Source organism: Serinus canaria, chromosome 1A (genome assembly GCF_022539315.1).
Source record: "Serinus canaria isolate serCan28SL12 chromosome 1A, serCan2020, whole genome shotgun sequence".
NCBI classification, from domain to species: Eukaryota; Metazoa; Chordata; class Aves; order Passeriformes; family Fringillidae; genus Serinus; species Serinus canaria.
This window is the reverse complement of record NC_066314.1, coordinates 52,324,135-52,340,118: the sequence shown is the minus strand read 5'-3', so window position 1 is coordinate 52,340,118 and position 15,984 is coordinate 52,324,135. Positions and strand designations below refer to the sequence as shown.

Genomic DNA, 15,984 nt, shown 5'->3' with positions numbered 1-15,984 from the left:
AAAACAGCACTTGCTTTAATATGAGCAATTTCTACAACACCGAATACAAAAATAGAACTGGGGGAAAAAAATCAATTCAAATGTGAAGATGTAGTTTCTCTTATTGCACTGAATAAGTCTGTCAATGCTATCTGAGCAGTCCCCGGTTTCCCTTCAGCCCTTTGCACAGCTAGGACTCCTGACTGAAGAGGAGTTATCACCAGTATGAGTTTTCTTCCCAACTCCGAATCTTCTAGGCCAAGATCCTCTGATGAGATCATAATGACACAAGGCCTGCAGAAGCAAGCAGTCATGCTGGTGTGGGGAATGTGTTGATCCTGCAGTATAGCTGGAAAGGTCTTTGCTCCCTTGGCTCTACTTAGCTGGTTCTAGTACTGTTGCAGGTTGCTGACTACTGCCTTTTTCTTCTTGAGCTTGGAGAGTAAGAAAACCAGTGAGGACACCTCAGTTGCTCTGGAGTGACTTTTCCTTTCTCAATGCCCTACAGCAATGGGATTTTTAGTGTCTTTGCCACTTCAAGCATCTGGCTTTCAGTTAGCCCTTAAGCATGGAGTGGCCCCAGGGTTGCTTTACCTCGTGCCTTGTCAACACGTCCCAGTGGCTGTGCTTACAGCTCAGGGTCTGCCAGAGTGCAGGGATCCTGGCACTCAGCCTTTTCTCACAGATAGGTTGGGTGATGGCAGGCAGTGTGCTGGCACCAGTACAGAGCAGGGTTTTAGATCTGCTTGGCTTCAGCGAGTCAGCACCAAAAGTGGCTGCAGCTCAGCTAAGGATCTGAGGCAGAGCACTCAGTGTTTGCAGCTTTGTTGGATGCAGTAATCTGTTTGATCATGCCTTGGGCTGAATTCTATCTGGCCAGAAGAACTGCTGAAGGAGGATATTGTTTTACATAGATGAATTTGAGAAACGGTCTCGCAATCTTCATTGCATTGTCCAGTTCAGTTTGAGTTCCTCTCAGAATCTAATCTCCATAACAGCAAGCAGAATTGGGCGTGGACATCAGAGAAAAGGCCGGCAGGTTTTTCTGCCTTGCTTTGCAGTATCAGTTGAGCCATATCAGTACTAGAAATAAGTTCTTATTCTAGAGCTAGACCATGCCCTATTCCAAAACTTAGGAAAGTAAGCGGAGAGAAATGGGAAGGTTATTGAATCTTAACAGACAACAGGATCTGCAGCCAAGAGTATTGAGCCTGTACGCTGCAGCCTTCCCTCCTGGCCATGCAGGTAAACATTGACTGTGTCAATATCCCCTGTGTCAAGGGATATTGACACAGTCATGCCCATTCTCCTTTTGTTTACACTGTTTGGTGGATTTGAGAGACAGAAATGGTGTTTTGGGCTACTTTTTGATTATGCTCTTTCCTAACAATGGGTGTTTCTAGGTGCAAATTTTCTTGACCGTTTCCTCAAGACAATATGATGCTGATTCAGCCCCAAGCCATTTTGAGCCAAAAGGAACCTCTTAACACAGGTGTTAATAATAACACCTGTCTCAGAGGAGGATTTTGAAAAGCACTAAAGCTGATGGGGAAACCCTGGAAAGACCCAGTCGGAACAGTACTGGGTCAAAGACAAATGAACCAAAGACCCTTTCACTTAAAAGATTGAGGACATCAGTATTGCTTGTGTTTCATAGCAGTGAGAATAAGGAAAGCATAGCTCTGTGAGAATATAGCTATGTTTGTTATCACTGACTTCTTTGCTGCTGCCATGGCAAAGAATATTAAGACTGAAACACCACTATAGAAGTCAGTAAATAAACACACATCTTCTATGCCTCACTTCACAAAAGAAAAGCATGCTGTCCAGATATGGGACCTGAAACCTGAATTGAGAGAAGCAGAACCAGGCCCTGTTATGAAGAATTGTTGTGGGAGGAAAGAGAATTTATTCCACGTTATGTAGAATCTCTCTAGAATCTTACAGTGCGAGGGAGTGCAGAGCCTGGAATCCACTTGTCATTCTGGCAGTGTGCAATTGCTGGGTTGCAAGTTAATTTGATCTTATTTCTCTACTTTGTAAAGTTTTAGAAGCAAGGCTAGAATTATGTCAAATAGAAAAGAACATGAGTAATGAAGAATAACATTCCTCTAGATCAGGTGCATCATGCCTTTTGAAAAGCAGAAATTTAAAACATTCTAGCAAAAAGACTTTTAAAAGCCATCCTCTATCTATTGCCCCAAAGTAAAATTTAATATTTTGACAATGGAGGGAGGAAACGAATTATTTCAGAAGTTTCCAGACATCTCTGGTTTCTTCCATCCTTGCTTGTATGAAAACAGACACATAAGATGCTTTATAAGATTTCTTTTCCCTGATTTGTTTTGACATATCATAGATGATTTTAGATGCAATAATTTGGAAACATGGAGTTCACAGTTTGATAGTGAATGCAATGAGGAGTGATGAGTGACAGCGTAGTGGTGAAAGCAGAATGTCCATGACCATGGCAGAGTGTTTGGAATAAGAAGATCTTTAAGGTCCCTCTCAACTCAAGACATTCTGTGATTCTGTAATTCCTAATTTAAATGCTGAGCCTGGATCTGCTTGTGTTGTAATGTTACAGTACTGGAGATGTGGGCAAAGAGGCAGTGGCAGAAATGACAGCTGGCAGTAATGAGGTTGAAGGAATGCACCCTTGCAGCCATTTGTGGGTAACAGAACAGCTCCTGCCGTTAGCAGTGTCTAAAGTGAATTGAATAGATTGTGCAGACTCTAATACAGACCCTTACAGAGGAACTTTTCTAGTTGTTGCTCATAAAGTTTTCTGTGTTTAACATGGATACTCAAGAAGCCCATTTAATTTTATTGCCTTAAGAATAACCAAGTAACTAGATATTTAATTTAAGTTTATTCAGACACCTCTGCTAGGTTTAAAAAGCTGAAGTGGGATAAAAATTCCATTTTCTTCCCATGTGATCGACTTGCAGAGACATTCCAAAAACCATTTGTCAGTATTGTCTGAAGCAATGTTCAATCAATGCTGACCTGGATATACTAGCCCTCTGACAAAAGTCTAAACTATTTTTATGTTGTTTTATAATGTAATGACTTCACCTTATGTATGCAGTAAGCACTCACCAGAAGATAAAGTGATGCCTTGTGAAGGCTGACCTAGAACAGAGACTAGACGGAGCAAAAGAATAAAGTAGGTATTTATTAAGAGGCCTCAAATAGGTCCACCTTGGGCAGCACAACCCAAAATGGCCACAAAACGGACGACAGGTTGCAGGTTCTCACACTTTTATAAGTTTTGGTCCATTAGCATATTGGAGCTAATTTTCCAATTACAGCTTTAGCGCATGAAGTCCCATCCTTCTTGTTTTCTCTCTTCGGTCCACCGTTGTTTATGCTCTTGGGCCTGAGATCTGGATAGGTTGTCCTTGGGTCCCCAGAGAAGGAATTGTTTTGTCTACCTATTCTGTGGAGAGAGCTTACTATCCCCTAAAATGAAGCCTAAACTTACACACTAAAGCAGAATAGAATCTGAAAAATATAAAAGCTAAATCCTGAGGCATCACAGCAGTTCTTCATGTTTTTGTTTTTAATCAAGAAAGGCATAGAAGATCTTTGGTAGGCAGAAGGCAAGATCATGTCTTAAGCAGAGTACTGAGAAAAGAGAGGGAGAACACATTGAAGTTCAGTAACTGAGAAAGAAATTGAAGGAACTTTTTTTTTGAGACTAACATAGTAGGGACAGAAGCTATTTCCATGTGAAATTCCTGGTCTACATATGTTTCAAAACCAAAAATCAAGTAGCCTAAAATAATGCCCAAAAGTCAAAATTGCCATGTGACTTAGGTGAAATTTAACTTGGAAAATGTAAAACCTGTACCTTTTTACTCAGCAGTTTTTACAGGGCAGCTGGAATTATGGTCACATTGGAGAAGTGTGAGATGAAATTTTAGCTCCACTGAAGGACAGTGGTTAAAGATCCATTCACTCCAAGATTCCCTTGGATACCACCCATGAGATCTTTTTACCACTGTTTCTCTTGAGAAGCCAGAACTGCTGTGAGAACAGGGACTTTCGGTTCAGAAAGTAGCTCAGACTGTGTGGTCTGGTCTTGATTCATTTGCTTGTGCAAACCTCACTGCTGTGATGAGAGGAAAATGATCCAACTTGGTTTGCGGATCCAAACCTAAATTTTCATGTCTGGCTATTAGAACTCACTTCTCTCCCCACAACTGTAAAGGTAAAACACATTTTTTCTATACTCTTTAAAAGTTGATGAACATTAAACCAACAATGACATATCTGTGCAGTGATTTTTCACGTTGACAATTATATGAGTTTTTTAAAAACCACATATTTGGTTCTCTGCTTTTTCCACCGATTTCAGCACACAGTGAACTCTACTTTGTCCTGCCTGATCTGATTTCCTCTCCCCTTTGAGGGTAATCTTCCTGCCTTTACCAGTATCATTGCAGAGAGATTTGCATAAGCATAGCTGAATATAAACATTTGTATGAACAGAGAGTTCTTTTAGTACCTGACTTGTTTTATTTCAAACACAGACATTAATAACCACACATATGTGTGCAAGCACCTAGGTGTAAGTATACCATATTATATTTCATATATGCATCATTAGATAAAATAGTCCTGGCTCTTTTTCCAAAGCTTTGCTTGGTTATTCTCTTCTTTCTGTTTTGTTTTGTAAATTTATGGGAAATAGTGTTTTTAGTGATGTATACTTTTAAGATACATTCTGAGAGGTGTAGTTATTTCAAATGTGCTGGATTTAAACAAGAAACAAAGAAAAGAAAGAGATCATCTGATACACTGCTTCATTATTATTCGGTTTTCCTGATCACCTCTGCCCTGGTATATAGAAATTGGCTGATTTATTTAAATCCCAGTAGCTCCCACAGCATACGGTTCATAAAGTAGCATTTACAGTTTGCATTGTAACACTTCACTGCTGCTAGAAAGACTTGAAAGTAATATGGTTTGATGCTGTTCCAAGAGGAAAAATAGAGTAAAATTATTTCTAATATTAAATAAACTGCTGTAAGAGCCATTTTTGGAGAGAGGTGGTATTTTCTGAATGAAAATGGACACAAAAAAACCCCCCCAAAACCAATCAAAAAACTAACACAACCAATCTTTCAAAAATCCCCTAGCCCAAAAAAACCATCCTCAGAAAGCAGTTCTTCAACACTGCTTTTTTTCCCACAGTCTTGTGGAGCCCCCAACCCTGTCTGCAGAAAATGAAAGAGAGAGGGGTGGGATTAATGTGTAATTAAAGGGAATTTGGAAGGCTGAGATGTTGCGGAATGTTAGATCAGTAGCTGGAACAGCATGTGGTGTTCTTTAGGCAGGCTTCATTGAGTCCATACAAAAAAAGAAAGAAGGGCTGCTTGCCTGTCTGCTCATTTATCAAACAGCTAGGCTGAACTTTCACAGCTCCACAAAAGTGTTTTACTGTTTGCTGAAGTTTTGCTCCAGAAATTAAAGCTGAACAACCTAACGACTGTGAGTCTTTGCTGCATTTTTGACATCAGCCACCTTGTGCAAACCTCTTGAAACCAACACAGGTCAATTTTTACATGATACTAAGGGAAGATGTACCTTTGCTAAAACCCCACAAAAAGTACTGAAGAAATGGTCAAATATGTGACATTGTAATGTCTTTATTTATATAGCACCTTTTGATCTGAATGCATGTTCCAAAGCTTTCAGTCATCAATCAGGATTAAATATTTTTCATGGGGGCAAAATGGGCAATGGAGAAAAAAAATCTATATTATTTAATCAATTTTAATTGACTTTATTCCTAGTTGAACAGTTATATTCTATCTATCTTACAGGCTTGTTTTCCTTTAATATGGGTTGGGGTTACACCCCAAAGAGGAAGCATTTAGTGATTTATGTAACAAAACCACAATTAAAATGGATTACAAGTTTTAAAAGGAAGGAGCTCCTTTGCAAGTAAATCTTCAAGGCTTACTGCAGTTTTTGTTGCATGACTGTTCTGGCAGAAAACTTTTCCTCCTACTGCAGACCCCAGTGAGAATCTGGTTCAGTCCTGGGTGGTGCTGAGCATCTCCTTTCCAGCAACAACAGCAAAGCTTTTTCATCGGGATTAGCCTGGTTGATGGAGGCTCTGGTGACTTAAGGCACAATCTACATTCATTGATTTATTTCCTTAAATGCAACTGGCCCTGAAGAAGTTTTGGTTGCAGTAGCAACGTTCTTTTAATGTCTGCGGACACACTAGAGTGCTGTTTCTGAGATCCACTTGTTTTCCATAGAGGAAAAATTGACTATGAGGTATCTTTACAAATGCCATAATGAGTTTTCCTTGGTAGACGTGATGCCCCTGTCAAGCATCAAAACCTTTTAGAGAATCATATTTCAGAACAAGATGTGTTTAGTGGCTGGTTTGTGAAGGTCTGTAGAGAACTTTGTTGATCCTGCAAAGTGACATAAGGCCAATTCTAATTACAGTGCTCCTTAGTTAAGAGGCAGAACTGATCTCTAGATTTTAAAGGAAATATGCTCTATTTCAGTAACTTCTGAAAGTATTTAAATTATTCGTAATTAATGAAATTATAGTGAAGTTTAAAATATTTTCCCCCCTTTCAGAAATGGAATAAACAAGAGCTTTATATCTTGTTTCTCCTACCACATGTTTTGTAGACATCACAGTACAGTTTTTCTGCTTTTTTGTCTTAAAAGTTCATATTAATTTAAGCATTGTTAAGTGTGTGTTTCCATTTGTCTTAATATCAGCTCTATCTATTTCCAGATAATAAGACAACAGTTTCCACAACTAACCACAAGAAGACTTGGAACCAGAGGCCAGTCAAAGTAAGCAGTGTATGGTATTATTATCATCTCTCACAGGGCCCCATCTCTCTCTGGCTTTACTGAATGGGGAATGAGAACAGACAATAATTTGTACAGTTGGGAACTTAAAAGCAACTTTGAAGGTTCTCTTGTAGTCTTTACATTGTCTTACAGGTTCAGCAGTGATCCTGCAAAGGTGGTCTATGGGAACCCTTTACTGATTTGATTAGCAATATTTTTCATACTGTTTTTCATCCCAACTCACTTTACACAATGTAAAGGACATTCACACTCAGGAGTAATGGAGCCTACTGTTGGAGGCTGGGAAATAACAACTGGTTAGCACTGTGTTTCAGGCTAGAGAACAAGTGTCAGAATGCTCTTTAAAATTTAGGAAGAACATGCGTTGACCTAAACTGAAACTGCCCACAAACCTGTGTTTAACCACCATTTTTCCCATGTAATGAAATCCAACATACCTTTGGGTGATTAAAGAATTAACTTATTGCCTTGCCCAAAAGATGATGTTTTCTGAAAACAGTTCATCCTAATTCCAGATTGATAAACTGATTCAGAATATAAAATGTGCTTTCTGGGATTGCAGATCAACTGTTTGCATTAAAGTTTCTGATCAACTTGTTTGCGTTAAAGTCTGGATATGACTTTTTCCAATTGTTTATAAGTTGTGATCCTACCAATTCATGTAGAGGATACAGAAGTGTTTTTACACTTTTTTTCTGCTTGTGGACTCCAAGAAATTTTTCCAGAGGAACTTTGAATCTTTTTGTAGCAAGCATAAGGCCTCTCACATAATAATATCTGCTTTTCTTGGTTAGCTTTCACAGAATCCTACAGAGTAGCAAAAGTGCAGTGTCTATAGATCACAAATGAAAAACTATGGAAATGAAAATGGGAGATGGTGTATTTGAAAAATTTTGTGGGTAAAGTTTCTCTTTCAAAATAAAGCCTGTAAAACACAATATGGCTAAATGCTGAGAATTAAATATGCTATTAGGATGGAGCTTAGATACTGAAGCTAGAATGACTTGCTCTTTAAAGAAAAAAAGAAACTAAGATGCTAAAAGAAATGCCATTAAAGACAGATTTACTGTGCTCTTCTACTAAGTGGTCCGTGCAAAGCAGTATTTCTTTGATGGGACAAAATGTTCTTCCCCCCAGACTGATATTTCCTTAGTTTTTATAACTAAGATTTCTTTTTCTAGAGCAGACATATTTAAGCAGCTAATTGAAATTTGATTTCAGGAATGTTCCAAATGGAAATTCAGAGTTGCCGTAACACCACTCATGAAAGCCACCAGGAATCTCTCAGGTGGAAATTCTGAGCTAGCCCAACAGCATACTAGGAAAGCATGATAGGACTTTAATAAGAGAGTTAGGATTTTGTACTGAATATAAGTTCTGGGAGACAGAGTGAAAGTGTGTACAAGATGCTTTGTGGGCACATTCATGTGAGTACCCCCTATTGGCCATCAAATCATCCTGGCATCAGCTACAGCTTTTGTTAGTTGTCCTTCCATTTAGTGAAAGGAGTGAGCACTGCTCTATTTCCAAACCAGAGCTCCCCCCACTCCAGGAGTCTCTCAGAGGGCAAGACACTCTTCATCTGCTGACTAGGGATGTCTTGCACCTCCAAAAGCTGTCTCTTTACTCTCACTGAGACTTAATATTTCTTGCATAATTTCCCTTTCACCTGCCCACCTGTCAGAGCAGCTTTCAGGTCACATACTCCTTTCACGCCACTTGTGCAATGGTCCTGCTCCCTATCTAGCAAATAGGGGTTTCTGTCATACACACAGAGACTACCTGTATGCTTTATTTTAAGATAAATACTCTCCTTGGTAGACCCAGCAGAGTTGTAACTGAGCTCTGGTTTTGTTTTCAGAAACACCTGACTGCATTCCAGTTAAGTGTTATGTAAAGAAATTACTTTAAGCATTAACACTTCAGTCCCTTTATCACCAACTGTGCTGACCAATTGCTGCCAGTATTATTTTCATTCCACCTCCCTGCAACTGCCAAAGGGAATTCAGTCATAGAAGTGGTTAAGATTATCTCACTTCACACTGTTCCGCCTTCAGTCTTTTTATAGCACAGCTGCCTTGTAACATTACTAAGTTCAGAGCTGCAATGGTGCTGTACTCATGCTCATCAGCTGAGAGCTTTCTGTTTTGCAGCTGGTTTATTGATGTGAGCATGCAGCTGTTCTCTGTCACACAGAGCTTAGAAACATTTCCACCACAGGTGAGACGTGAGAAGGCAGCTCAGCATAAAAACCAATTTCTTTCTGGATTGTACTCTGAAACTCTTCAATTTGGTACACAAGGTATGAGTGGAAGCCACATGGTGTGAAGGGAATTTTTATTCTTTCTTTAAAGGAATGATGTATATAAGAGATAAATGAGGGTAAAAAGTATTTCACTTTAACGCAAAAATGATTTTGTTGTCTGCATATTATTCTTCTACATATCAAACTTTCATATCAAAGCCCTGTTTATTGAACTAAGTTGAGGGGTTTTTTTACTGATAGGAATACAAAAAATAATCGGTAAATAATCTGTGTCAACTACTCCAGTGAATTTTTGCACTTCAGGATAGTAAAACTAATGAAAAAAGAAGCCATGTAGAAAAATTTTTGAGTTAATTTTGCTGCTGCTGTCTAAGTGATTTTGAAGCTACATGGAAATCTCTTTCATGCAGTTTACTACCAAATGAAATATACCAGGAATCAAACACTGCACAGTGAAATTCTATCTACTCCATTTTCCAGGCTTGTTTTTTTTTCTTTCACTGATTTTAGACAAAACTTCATACAAGGTTGACCCCTTGAATTTTTAAAGTTCAAATTATGTTTAAATGAATTTAAGTTTAAATTATACAAGCCTTTCAGTCCCACTTGTTCTGACTTTTTCCCTCTTCCAGCCCTTCCCTGAGCAGTTTGTGCTGCTGGCTCCCCACAGCATTTCCTTTTGGCTTCCCCTACCCCAGATGCAGCACACAGGCCGTGTGTGAGTTTTATGGCCCTTATGTGCAGTGCTCAACTGGCAGCTGTCAGGTACTAAATTGGGCACTTAAACCAAGAGCTGGAGGTGTTAACCCTTCAAGCTAAAAATAAATTAGAAAAAGCCAAACTTCTACATCTGGTGTTGTAACCCCTTTCCATGAGTTACCTCTAACAGGAACATTCTGGAACCCAGTTTCTTGTATGGAATGCATGTTTTGATCTAAGCTCTTATGGGAAAATTTGGAGCCAATACTGTTGCTTTCTCAGGTATTGAAGCTAGGAAATTCCATTCATACCGTGTCAGTGGAATGTTTTAAGAAATGTCACTTGGATTCTTCAATGTTGAGTTCAAGATAGCTTTTATTTTTAATGGAAAGTAGGGAATGTCCTCAGTAGGTATGGCCAGAAACCATGTACTAGAAATTTCCTGCATCACCCTAGGCCTCCTCTCAGCCCACGTCTGCTGATAGAAGAGTTTGGGCTTCCAGCTCTTTACCACTATTTTCTGCTTGGGATTATGACATGCACAGATCTGTGGAAAAGGAAAAGTCACCAGTTATTTTAAACTACCATCACTTACATGCTACTCTTTAATTAATTTAATTGATGACCTTTGTAGAACTGCCTCAAGTGAATTTGTGTCTGTTTGAATGAACAGATTTGGTGTCGGCACTCTGAAATAGTAACTGACTGAAGAGTCAAAGAAGCATCCAGAGATGGAAATTTCTTGTGCCATCATAGTGGGATCCAGAAGACAGAGTCTCATGATGATCTGATAGGCTGTAAGGAGAGAAGTGGAGGATCACTGAAAAATCTGTGTAGGATTTGGCTGAAGCAAAAGTATACTAGCAGTACAATCTTGTGGTGCATTTTGTAATCACTACAAATTTGGGTTGGGTGCCTGCGGCTGAGAAACTGAAATAAAAGTTAGGAATTTACAGAAGGACTAAGATAAAATCTCTGCTGCTCTGATGCAAGAGTTTTGCTTGATAACTAGTGCTTCCACCAGCGCCTTTAATAAAGCTGAGTAGTAGTACAAACTTGTCCCACTGATCTGTTTCCTTTGCACAGCCACACTGTAATTCCCAAGTGGCCTCACAGACAGAGTTAATGCTGTGTCCTATCTCTTGCTGATCAAAGCCCCTTGCTGATGCTAGGGTGTGAAGCAAATAATTGGAACTGTACATTTCCTGCCATTCATTGCTTTCCAGCACAAGCCTTTCCCCCCCTCTTTTTTTTTGAAAATTTAGGTGTTTTCAATTTTTGAAATGTTTCTGATCAACTTGTTTGCATTAAAGACTTGTGCATTTCAAGGACCAAACCAGCCCTCAACAGCCTAAGAATCAGGGAGCTGAAATAACAGCAGAAGAGGGTCTGTACCTCTGCTTATTGCTGAACTAAAGGAGCAGCTGCATAGCAGAGCTCTGCTAACAAGTAGCTTTAGGATCCTTTTTTTTTTTTACTAAGGTAAAAAAATGGAAGAACATCATTTTCCTGCCCTACAAGAGAGTCACCTTACTTTTGCCATAAAGAATGAAGATTGGAAGGTCAATAATTACCACCGTGTTCTGTGGCTTGTTAATAAAGTATAAACTATTGCTCAGTCTTTTTTGCTGTAGAAATCATTTGCATGATCAGTTTCCCTTGCCTCCATATATTTTTCTTTAATTTTCAAACAATATGCTTTATAAAATACACATCTCTATGTATCAGGTACCATTATTATGGGATTGCAGTGAAAGAAAACTCCCAGTATTATGATGTGATGTATTCTAAAAAAGGAGCAGCCTGGGTCAACGAAACGGGAAAAAAAGAAGTAACCAAACAGACAGTGGCGTATTCACCACGATCCAAACTGGGAACATTGCTGCCAGAGTTTCCAAATGTCAAAGATTTAAATCTGCCAGCTAGTCTGCCAGAGGAGAAGGTAACACTTTGGAAATCTTTTCTCAGCTTGTCTTGGTTTCTTTTTTTCCCCTGCACTGGATGAAAGCTTTGTTTAATATATAAAGACTTAAAACAGGAGTAAGTTTAATAATGCCTTGACTTGATTTATGGGGGGCTGAATTACTTCATCTAATAGGAAGAAATATCTTCCCTTAAAAAAGGGAGCTGACACTATCAGCTGTACAATATTTCTAATGCCTGTGCAAGTTTTTTTTTAAGTTACATTACATACAGCAGGGCAACTTTTAAAATTATGTGATGTTTGAGGGCAACTTTTAAAATATGTTGCAGCCCTCTAATCTGTGAACACACTTGATGGCAAACTGACAAACAGTTCTAATGCTTTCTTGAGTAGAGAGGGACTTAGTGAATTTCTTCTTCTAGAGTAGAAATTCAGAGAATCCTATCCACACATATGACAAAAGTGCTCTGGCTCCTCTTGGCTGAGCTTGCTAGGTTTCTGGTTCTATTCACATGCGTAGTATCAATGTGAAGTGGACAAAAGAATAGGGTTTTTAGTTCTTTATGTCCTAATTAGGGCCACATTCTCGTCTTTGATCTCACTGAGGCTTTTTGCTCCTCTTACGTTTGAAGAATCCTATTGACAGAAAAATCCATTAACTCAAAGAGAGAATTTACTTTTGAGAAAAAAACTCATCTTGCAGCTAATCTAAATACAATTTAACTGATTATTTTTGCACATCAAGTTGCACATCAATAAGGAAAAAAACTTGCTTTTTCTGTGCTCTGTGTTCTGGTATTTTAAAAGAGGATTTCTTAAAGCAGAATGAACTTTTGTGTGTCTCCTTCATTCTTTTTCAGGTTTCTACCTTTATTATGATGTATAGGACTCACTGTCAGAGGATACTGGACACTGTAATAAGAGCAAACTTTGATGAGGTATGGTTAGAAAATGCAGTTGCAGTTTTATGATCCATAAGGTATCAATGGATTTTAGACCTCATTTTTTATGTTATATTACGGACTTAGGGGTTTGTGATGCTCAGTGCTTTTCAGGATCAAGGAACAGTAGCTGTACTTGAGTATCTAATATGTGACTGATAGCACTAAATCTCACTTATAATGCTGGGTGAGTTGGAGGAACAAAAGCAATGAGAATGTTTTTGCTCTCTGTTCTCCATCAGGATTAAGGTAGCAATATCCCCTTACAAGATATTGGACAATCCACTTCTTACAACTTGAGAAGTGTGTCCACCAAAACTTTTCAAAGCTTTTTGTTGGGACTGAGCTGTCTGAAGGAGTTCTTCTATGTGGTCAGCAGAGCCAGGGCAGGTGTCACAGCAACAACAGTGGGCTCTTCTGGTCTGTTAACAGCAATGCAGAGTGGTGGGGGGATTACAGCCTCCCTGATATCCTGGAGAGCCATAGTGGAAGTCTCCAGTTGCTCTGTTGTACTGCAGTGCAGCTAGGAACGCACACACACTGCTCAGCAGTGAATACCATCTCTTGTGGATGGATAAGGCTTGTGCCTGTTCATATCTTACTGAATCTGAGGGGTTGCTGGCATTCGACGCAGACAGCTCTATAATTAGACCTGAAAAATAAAATGTTACTGGAATGCAAGCAGGTTTATATTGCATGGGAAAATGGCTTCTTATCTAGCATAACAAATCTGGCTAGGGAGATACTGAGGACCTGATTAAAATACGATGTTCAGATCCTGGAGAAAAACAAATCGAAGGAAATGGGTCTTTTGACTCTCTCTTCTGAACAATAGGAGAAAATTCCTTGTTTTTCTTCTTTAATTCTCACATTCTTCTGGATTAAATCGTGTTTTGCACCACTGTGCTGAGTCTAGAATTTTCCATGTGAGAAAAATACTTGACTCATTCAGGACATTTAGGTGGGTGAGTCTCAGAATAGTTTCTTAAGAGCAAGATGCTGTATTTTATTAGTTATATCAGGATCTAGGGTAGGGAAGGGGCTGAGCAGCAGCGATATATAAATGGCAAATACTCTCAGTTACACATGGTGTGGTTGCTTACTTCGCTACAGAGTGTGTGCAGAAAGTTATAATTCGTGAGTGCTGGTGTTCTGACCCCTGTGGAACTGATCATATCATTCTCTTAATAACACCTTTATATCCTACATTCAAATTTTCAGAGGTATATTTTGCTGTGTCCAAAATCTCTCCCCTTTTTTTGTTTTCTTTGCCTTTCACCGCTTTTTCTCCACTTTCCTTCATAGTGGAGGAAAGATAAAATCCAAAAGTGTAGTGTTTCTTTCCAAAGGAAAGACAGAATATATTGACCCTTGTAAGCCATTTGCTATCTTTCCCTCCCTCCCTCCCGTCCTAGATTGCATTCCTTTGTACACAGGGACGTAGTGCAAAGAGAGAGAAAAAGGCTTGACATGTGGAAGCCAAAGAGCTAAACTCATCAGCCACTGATGGAAGATAAAAATCCAGTGATTCCCATGGGTGTCTCTACTGCAGTGACACAAAGACTCCCTGTCACCAACCTCGAGTGTCTCCTCACCCTTTGGCTGATTATCCCATTTTGTGCTGCATTACAGTATGAGCCTATGTAGTCAAGGAACATGCCTTGCCTGTGTTGCACCCCATTAGCCCATCTCTAAAACAAAAGCTGTATAAGCATGATAATTTAAAGGGAATGGTATTTGTGGCCTTTGATTATTTTAATTTTAACATTCCTGCTTCTTCTCGTGATTGCAGGTTCAAAGTTTTCTTCTGCACTTTTGGCAAGGGATGCCTCCTCATATGCTGCCCGTACTGGGTTCTTCAACCGTAGTGAATATAGTGGGAGTTTGTGACTCAATTCTGTACAAGGCAATTTCTGGAGTTTTGATGCCAACGGTACTACAAGCCTTACCTGACAGGTAACTGACCCCTTCTAGCTCAGCTGTCTTTGTTAATATTCCTTTTCTTCAAGAATGATACCAGTTCTCAGACAGCTGCTTGCTGCCACTCGTTTTCTGACTTTAAATCACAGTGTCATTTGAAAGGAGTTGAAGAGCTTACATGTTCCCGAAAAGATGTTCAGATTTTAACAAGACTTGTATTATGAAAGACTTGGAGTGTTGGGGGGTTTTATGTGATGAAGGATACCATCTTCTTCTTGGTTTCTTAATGTTCAGTTAAACCCAAACTAAATTCACTATTCCAATTCATGTAGTAGATTTCAGCTGGTCTCTTCCTACCTGGAGTTCATGAAAGTCTAAGAATTCTTGTTCATAGAGGTAAAGCAGGACAGAGATCGATAATCTACAGCAAAAAGTGTAATCACTGAGTGCAGTCAACATGTTTTCCCCTCTGGTTTTACTTGTGTGCTTCTCAGGAAGCCATCTTTTTCTAAATAGTCTTGTGCACCTTTAATATTATTTGACTGATGTGTTCTTGACATGGAGTAATTTGTTAAGAATATTGCTCTAGGAGTTTTTTATTGGTACTGTGTGTTTAGCCCTTAAGATTTTAAAGTTTCTCTAATCAAGGAAAATGTTTTTACAATGTTGTTCCTCTCTCCTATGTGCATTTCATGACTGCAAAAGTGAAAGTATTTTACACAAGACATCTGCTATAAGCGTAGGCTGTTCTTGATAAGACGTATACATTTTTACAGTCTTTGCCCCTCACCCCTCCCCAGTCTATTTCATTGGAAGGATTAAACAGAACAGCAGTCCTTTTCTCAAGCTGCTTAGTTCTTTCATAGCAAATAAGGAGAGACTTGAGTGTGAATATAGACTTTTGTAATGCATATAAAGGGCCAGATTGTGGCTATTAAGCCATAGCCTGCACTGGAGGGGGTGAAGAAGGGTCTCATTGCAATGGAAGCTCCTGAAGGAAATCTTGCTGACTCAACCAGAATCCTCTGAGATACTTCCAGGGAACAAATTCTGGCTATCCAGAAAAGGCACTTTTTAGTGAGCCCAGCAGTTGTCCTCCATCCTCTGTTCTCTATGGGTGTTTCTATGGAGCAGAGCAGGCTGATGGCCATGTTTATTTTACCGCTTTGTTGTCCATGCAGTGTGCTAGAAGTACAAACAGAAAAAGCTTCTTGGTTGAAAGGGAGAAGTTCCTTGTATCTTTTCTCTCTCATTTGTGCATTTCCTAGCATTGCTACAGGCAGCGCAGCTTTGTCTGTCAGAGCCAACTCTTAGGATCCTCTGCACAACACTCTGCCACTGTTCCTGCAAACTGTCATTTTTTTACTGAGAATTCCTATGAGAAGGGCAGAATGAGC

At 39.3% G+C, this 15,984-nt stretch overlaps 1 protein-coding gene across 1 annotated transcript in view; it reads left to right on the top strand.

The window, feature by feature from the left end:
- Positions 1 to 15,984, top strand: part of RFX4 (regulatory factor X4) — a 76,429-nt gene that overhangs the window by 26,466 nt on the left and 33,979 nt on the right. Inside the window, exons 6-9 of the mRNA XM_050969917.1 lie at positions 6,755 to 6,816; positions 11,531 to 11,744; positions 12,587 to 12,664; positions 14,460 to 14,623. Coding sequence (XP_050825874.1) covers positions 6,755 to 6,816; positions 11,531 to 11,744; positions 12,587 to 12,664; positions 14,460 to 14,623 — 518 coding nt within the window. The remainder of the gene's footprint in view (positions 1 to 6,754; positions 6,817 to 11,530; positions 11,745 to 12,586; positions 12,665 to 14,459; positions 14,624 to 15,984) is intronic.